This window comes from Argopecten irradians, chromosome 13 (genome assembly GCF_041381155.1).
Source record: "Argopecten irradians isolate NY chromosome 13, Ai_NY, whole genome shotgun sequence".
Lineage (NCBI taxonomy): Eukaryota > Metazoa > Mollusca > Bivalvia > Pectinida > Pectinidae > Argopecten > Argopecten irradians.
This window is the reverse complement of record NC_091146.1, coordinates 16,771,429-16,779,603: the sequence shown is the minus strand read 5'-3', so window position 1 is coordinate 16,779,603 and position 8,175 is coordinate 16,771,429. Positions and strand designations below refer to the sequence as shown.

At 32.9% G+C, this 8,175-nt stretch overlaps 1 protein-coding gene and 1 long non-coding RNA gene across 2 annotated transcripts; both read right to left on the bottom strand.

Moving 5' to 3' along the window:
- Positions 1–1,212: 1,212 nt before the first annotated feature.
- LOC138305652 (aminopeptidase N-like) lies at positions 1,213–7,009 on the bottom strand. Its single transcript, XM_069245949.1, has 8 exons — positions 6,992–7,009; positions 6,121–6,176; positions 4,978–5,205; positions 4,569–4,682; positions 3,768–3,935; positions 2,735–2,875; positions 2,124–2,205; positions 1,213–1,365 (listed from the first exon to the last, which is right to left on the bottom strand). The coding sequence occupies exons 1-8, from the start codon at positions 7,007–7,009 to the stop codon at positions 1,213–1,215; spliced, it is 960 nt and encodes a 319-aa protein (XP_069102050.1).
- Positions 7,010–7,355: 346 nt separating this feature from the next.
- LOC138305527 (uncharacterized) lies at positions 7,356–8,166 on the bottom strand. The gene is made up of 2 exons (XR_011205715.1): positions 7,720–8,166; positions 7,356–7,681 (listed from the first exon to the last, which is right to left on the bottom strand). It is a non-coding gene; the product is annotated as an uncharacterized lncRNA (long non-coding RNA).
- Between the last annotated feature and the right edge of the window lie 9 nt (positions 8,167–8,175).

Below are 8,175 nucleotides of genomic sequence, written 5' to 3'. Positions count from 1 at the left end.
TGAAGTTCAAATATCAAGATAGAGGATTGATGACAAACTTATTACGCGAATATATATGTACAGTTAAAATATTTATAATGAGCCTCTTTTGACCAACTTCGTTATAAGCACATTTTGTCATAAAAAATAGTTCGTTATAAACGCAGTTCGTTATACACATATAACGTACTTGTAATATATTAATTGAAGGGCATGGCAACGAATGTGTTATAGCTATCAATTCAATGAAAACGTATTCGTTTTAAACGTTCTATACTGTATTTACACACTTAATGTATTATTTTACAGCAATCAAGTATCACCATTGAAACAGTACCGTTACCAACGTCATTTTATCTTTAAAAACAAATTATTTTAATTTATATGTAGATTCTACTTTAAAACGGACCCTTAAATGTTATTCTCAAAACCTACGTTCGTTGTAACTTACTGTTGCAAAAATGTGAATATAATTCTATAAAATGTTCAGATACTGTTGTTTACTAATATAAGGAAGTTAAGTTACATTTTGAAAGATCATTTTACTTTTAGTACGTGACAGATACATTTTAAACCATTCTTGATATGCAAGGGTTACAGTCACATATGATCCTCGAAACCTTGGACATCGAAAATGGAATTTAACAAGAGGCCCAATGAATCACTTATACAACACAATTGCTTCAAACATTCAATATCTTACATGTATCTCATATAGTTATCTTATAAGGTTTGGATTTCTTAAAAACACGCAAACATAGCATAAAATCGGCAAGTCATATTCATTGTATTCGTTGTAAGCGTCTTAGATTATATGGCTGGAATCTAATTAGGCATGAGACAATATTAACAATTCAATTAAAAAGAAAATTGTTAACCTCACACTATATTGATATACTCTAAACCAACTTAATTTTGTGTTTGATAGCGATTGATTTCTTTGCGATAACGACTCATGTAGTATTTTTGTGATTTTTAACGGCTCGCAAAAAGAGTGCATTTTAATCGAACGTGAAAATAAGTTGGAATTGATTGTGACGTCAAATGATTATAGGTACCACGTCAGAGAATAAGAAAAACAATGTAAACGAATAACGTAATAATGAATATCTACTCTCATGTTATGAGCACCGAAAGATCCTCTAAACGATGGCAAGGGTTTTCTTCATTCATCTGAATTAAGGAGCTCTAAGGATCATCATGAGACTTTTTCTATTGCCACTACGCATGACATTATCGTGCGTTTATTCGACTATCTAGCCAATCACTGATGATATGTAAATTCTCTCTCATCCATCGGATGTTTGTCTCTGTACTCTCTAGAGCCTGTGTGAAGGCTTGTCTTCCGGAACTGAGATCGGGATGACTCCTTTGGAATTGGAGTAACTACAACAGACAAAATCGAATAAAAGAGATGAAAACAGACTTGGCAACGTCATTAAGGAGGATTATATACCATGTACTGTTTTACAACTGGAGAAATTACAACAGACAAAGAATGGTCATATAACATCTAATAAAACAAGAGAGAACAGAAATGGATGGGCTGCGTTATTTACGTGACTTGTATACCACGTAGACAGCCGCCGATTGTTTTCACCATTCATAAATTCAAAATGAAACAATAACCTAATATATCACATTCAGTCTATTCCGTCTTTGTATATTAATTCCTTTGCGGGTAAGTATCTATTTTTACGTCATTATTTTGTGAGCGCAATTCACGTCGTTTTCTCCAAAATGTACGACGTTACGCTCGCAAACACATGACGCCACAATCAATACCTACCCGCAAGGGCAGATAACTCTATAATATGCAAATACAGAATATGATTTCATTTGCTTTGTATATTTATATCAACGTTGCGAGGGAATTGTCATAACGCCAATTTCACCCCCCAAGACACTATTCTGAAAACATCCGAACGGTACATGTTATCTGCATACGAAATACATATTTGTCCACAAGGTCAAGAACCATAATAAGACCTTTCCAGTCATGAAGGACATATCTTCCTTCTTCCCCAATCACATTAAAGTTAAGTACATGTATAAATCAAATTATCATAAAGAAAAATGGCAAAAATATTATTTACTAATAATTTGATATTATTATTACCAAATTAATGTTTTTATCATCATACCTGATCCATGTTATATTCTGTGTTCAGTGTTACAGATATAGCCCTAATGATGCCGGAGAAGGAAAACTGGCCCTGGCCAAACCTGAAATAGAAACATTCAATAATAATAACATATCATTGATAGTGATACAGGAAGGAAAGCTGGCCATGACCAAACCTAAATTAGAAACATTCAATTTGATAATAACATATTATTGATAGTGATAGAGAAAGGAAAATTAGACCCGTCCGGATTTACTTGCGAACTTGGTTTGAAATAGAAAATAGGAAATAAATAGGCACGAACGAAAGTTGGTCTACAGTATATATTCAATATTATTTGTCATTTGAATGGATTGATAAGCTAGCAAGATCTCCCAGGTCAAATGATCTCAATACACAAAATTATTGCTGTCTTTATTAAAAAGAAAAATTAGATGAGGTCAGAAACCATGTTATATACATAATATTATTGGTCATAGATCAAAATAAATGTCTAAATATAATAAACAATCGTTATTTAAATTTGTTTATATTGATGTCAAAATATTGTTAAATGGTACTGTGGGCTGAACGGTTTTTTTGTGTAAATAGACCATTGTTATTGTTACATTTTCGTCATAACTACTTACTGTTGAATAAGATAGTCCCACTTGTCATTGACAAAGTTCCAGGCGATGTCTCGTCCAGCGGACTGCTCAGCCACATACGAGATCACATATACGATATCCTGTCCGCGTATTTCTTTAGGGTCCAAACTCATCAACAGGTACCTATGGTAAAAGAGGATAGAAATAGAGAATCTTTTATGAGTGACATGTAACATGAAATTTATTAAACGAGTTGAATAATTCCATATGCCACCAGCCTTTAGGCGAGTAGCATATCAGATTATTTAACGAGTTTAATAAATTGTATACCACATAGTCACGAGTGTAAGATTTAATATATGAATTACTTTTATTGATTAACATAAAAGTGAAGCTTTTGGTATCGTCTCTATATAAGAAATAGTAGAAATCCGGCTTGGATGGGACGGTTTGGTCTACTCAGTGAATCGGCGGCTAAACTACATGTGAAGTCAAAATAGTGTTACAAGTATGTATCACTCATTGTCTTACGATATTTATAACATGGCCGTATGACATGACTGGACGAACCAGCTATGTGATAAATCCAAATTGTGTTTAAAGTCATCGAAACGTACTTTAAGTTTAAACTCAATCAATCGGTTCCTTTGATAAAACAACAGAAATCCAAATCGCTTTAGCAATGAATATCATTCAAAACTACCTTGACTTATCGATAAGGTATTTCTGGTTAAAAAACCAAATTTGAAATTAGTGTTTAGTTACACCAGAAAGTCCTTTGGTAGAAAACCAAACTTTTAAATGGTCAAAGCTCCTGGTGAAGTAGCATTGTTTGAAAACCACATCTGATGTTCATATCCTTAAAAATGTATTGTAAACAAACCTTAACTAGTGTTTAATATTCGTCAGAAAGTTAAAATTAAACTTATTTGAAGTCAAAATTATCGACAAGTAGAATAACCGTAACTTATCATCCTCGATGGAACCTGTATTGTAACACTACAAGTAGTTACTATCTCGTTAAATGATATTGAGAGGTTACTTAGATACAGACTAGCATAACAAACCCGCTTACTTGCTAAGAATCCACGTTTGCTTTGTACATGATAATGCATAAAGGATCCGTTTCTTCTCGGCGGCGTTGTTACTAGACTTATACTGACTGTAGAGGAAGTCCCACTCCTCGGCTCCTCCCTCCGAGATGGCCGTGCAGTATACAGCCTGCTTAATGTCCGGGTCAATCCTGTAACAGGCATTTCTATTGGCTTAAAATTTCGTTATTAACCGCAATGACGTTGCCGATTGGCTGATATAACGGCATAATTTCACAGAAAAGAGTTCCCGAATGAGTTTGGGAAGTTGAAGAGATTTTTCTATAATAGTAAATCGAATTCTAAGGATTAATTTGAATAGATTTTTATGTTATGGAGATATAACACAAATATTTTAGTGAACTCTCATTCTTAATCACGAAGCGATTTATTTACAATGGTGCTTGTTTGTGTTTGATATCCATAACATAACAAATATATATTGTTCCTGTTCTTGTATGCATCTGAACACTTAACGTTTACTATGTCGTCGCTGTTTTTGACATCGCTTGTGATGGGGAAAAAAGTAGCGTGATTATTCCTACGGGACAGACTTTTCTTTAATGCGAATATAAGATCAAAGTAAAGCTATTGATAGTTCTTTTTTATGTTATGGAACTAAATTGAATAATTCACAAAAAAATATCTTAATGTTCTTTTATCAGCAGTATATTCCTGTGTAAGAAAAATGTTCAAAAAATGTTAATTGCATCTAGATATTAAATTATATTCGTCCAAGTTAACCGTATAAACGTTTGTGTTAAAATAAAATTAAAATAACTTACCTATTGACATGAGAACTGTCGTCCATCCATGCTTTAAAAAGACTTTTGGCCGTGGTCACGCACGTCTCAACATTATATGTACAGGCTTGATTGGTTAATAGGATACGGAACATTCTATAAAATACGGAACATTCTATAAAACAAAATTACATAAAAAAAATATTTCAATGTGGAGAATAAAATACAATAACACAGGTATTTAGATGTTTAATACTCCACTTTTTTAATTATTAGATAAAGGACGATTTTCCGTTAGCTATGTTACCAATATTCCTTTTGTCACACTAAATGAATGTCCTCAATAACTATAAAAAAAATTCTTTGTTTGTTTGTTTTTTTTTTTTGGGTTTTTTTTTTCAACTTAATTTACTATTCTAATTTCAACATATTTTCATCACAAATTTCTTACTTCCTTGTGTGGCTCTCGGTAACTGAAGCGTTCATACCAACTGTGTTGAATGGATTTCCAATCAGGCTCTTCATAACGTTTGAATATTTTCCGTAGATGCTTGACATCATAAGCATTCTGGAGACGTAAGTGAATTGATACGAGGCTGCCTGCCAGGGGACGTACTCGTCTTCGTTACCAAGGTATTCAATGGTTCGTAGAGCTGTCAGGAAGTTCAGTTCTGACGCCCTGTTTAACAAGTTATGTATAATCAGTGCTTTACTTTTATTAATATTTATATCTTTATGCTTTATACTGTTTTAATCGTTTATCTAAAGAAATATATGATGTAATATCAAATTAATTCCCGTTGCATACTGAGTTAGGATGTTATGTTTTTAAGTATGTTCGAGCACCTTTAATTGTCTTAATGTATTCAACACTTGCTTGCTATTTTGAAATTGCAAATAGTGAAAGATAAATTAAGACAATGTTAGCATATTTCCACCACCTGGCAAATTAAGAATATTAGACTGTGTTTATTTCCTGTAATTATTTATTTTGTCGAATATTTTAACCACAAATTCCTTATTTGCATATTACATAAATATCTGCCCTTGCGGGTTTATATTGATTATGACGTTATGTGTATGCGAACATAACGTCATACTTTTTCGTTTGGAAAAACGATGTGAATTGCGCTCACAAAATAATGACATTGCAATGGATACCTATGCACAAGGGAATTAACTTTGTAATAAGCAAAGACAGAATAGTTTTTGTTATATCTTATTCAAAATACAATTGTATTAGATACTGCAAACGGACATATTCTAGCGCTATCTGGTCGAGCAATGATGTGCTGAAATATAGATGGGCTAAACTGATTTTCTTTTTTTGCGCTAAACTGATTTTCTTTTTATCATTTATATAGCAATGGTGATGTTTTTACGAAGTCATCACTGCGTTAACACGGTTATGATCGATTTTGTACTACGATCTGATTACACAAAAATAAGTACGTGTAGAAATGATAACCAATCAAAATCAATATTGACCTTTCGATTCATAATTCCAGACACTATGAGTACAATCGTATGACTAAATAACATTAAAAGTATGTAATAGGAAATTGAGTTAAAAGTGTTGTTCTGAAAAACCTACTTGGATAAACTCCACGCATCATTGATGATCTGCGCTCTATTTATCGTGTGGATAACCTACAAAATAGAAATCAACATTCCGTGACTTTCAAAATATTGTCAAATCATGTAATATGTTAATCAATGCCATACACGTATTTGTTTATGCCAGTGGCTTATATTGTGAGAACATCATTATACTAACTGCTCACTTTGAAATTGGTTATTTGCTTGAATATATAATGGAAATTGATTAAAATGTTAAATTTTAATTGGCACAATTACTATATTTCCTAAATACATGTACGAGAATATATAACGTCGCTTCGTCGTATTCTTGCTTAGTATGCATAAAATGGAAAAGATATTAAATTGGCAAACAAGTTTGAATCATTTTTTAATTAACCGTCTTGATATTTTCAGCTCAATTTCCAGAAATGCAGATATTATATTATTCTTTAGCACGTTTACTTTGACAGCAGACGATAAAATTTATTCTTAATTGACAATGAGTTACAATTGAACGTGAAATGAGTTTTTGTGAGTTATAATTAGTATTCCATGAGTTTATTTGACTGGTTCCAGTCGGACGGGACATGGTTCACAATGAGTTATTTTGATTAACAATAAGTAACAATAATATAAGTTACATTTAATTACAATGAGTTACAACTGACCGTATGGTTTTTGTTAAACTGATTGACAAGGGCGTTCCAGTTGGAAGGGTCATAGGTCACAATGATTTATTTTGAGTGACAATACGTAACAATGAGTCCGATTAGTTACACTGAGTTACAACTGACCGTATGGTTTGTTTTTAAGCTGGTTGATTAGGGCGTTCCAGTTGGACGGGTCATAGTTCACTCTGTAATATCCGTACTGTTGACAGTTACCAATGAACCATTCGCCATCTTTGATTTCAGAACCAGTTATATTTATTTCTAAAAAAATCAATTTGCAACATAATCATCATCATTTTTTTTACTTTTGTTTGACAACACGTTATTTCACATATTTCTGTTATCAAACATGACCTCATACCATGGGAGTACTGAAGACGTAACGTTAATATTTTGTAGAAATAGAACAAACTTTCATTTTCATGGCTTAAAATTCAAGTTAAAAACAATATAAATAGTTTCTAAAAAAAATTTTATATATAAAATGTAGTAATTTATTGAAATGGTGTATCAGAAGTTTTTCAGAAGTAGGTAATTCCGCAAATAGCAAGATTGATGAGTATAAAACCTCACGTACCACTTGTGACGTCATTTAACCAGATGACGTCACTGCTTGACACATCAAAGTTACTGCTGGACTGATGTGTCAGTGTAAGTGGTATCTTCCACTGGTAACTGAAATAAAGGAAAAGGAAACCGGTAAAACATGTCCTGGTGACCAATATCAAAAGCGATTATGACATTACCAAATTCACGTCAAAAGAGGACTAATCTACGGCAAATGGTACTTTATCACCAACGTTTAGGGATTTCGTAATCCTTGCATTGTAATACAATTGAACCTTGGCTATAAAGAGTAATGGAATCTTACATGGCCCTCGTGAAAGATTTAGGCCGTCAACCCTCGGCAAGCCACGGGTTGACCGGCCAAAATCTTTCACTCGGGTCGAGATATCCCTGTCCACTTCACAGGCCCATGTTTGATTATTTTCCTCCCATACTCAGTACGTTATTGTCACGTTATTGTCTAGCGCGTGTGAGTTGTCTTACACCCCTGTGTACGATAGAGATTTCTTTTCCCTAACAACCTCGGGATATCCATGTGAAGTATGGGAGAAATGATATTTCCTTTGTTCGCCTGTGTATGTGTGTGCTCTACTGTAACGTTTATATCGTGTGAAGTAAATGTTGTAGTAAAGTATTTAATTGTTTGTACTTTTTGGTTGTTGTTTTTCATATTAATTATTTTGTTTATTTTCTTTATGACTATGATAATATTATAAGTGGTCTGATCAGCCAGACATTCACTATTCTGCAATTCTTGGGTCAATATGTATTTTATATTTCGTGATTCTATTTTATCGGAAAATCTGCTAATATGCAAAATCACAACAAGT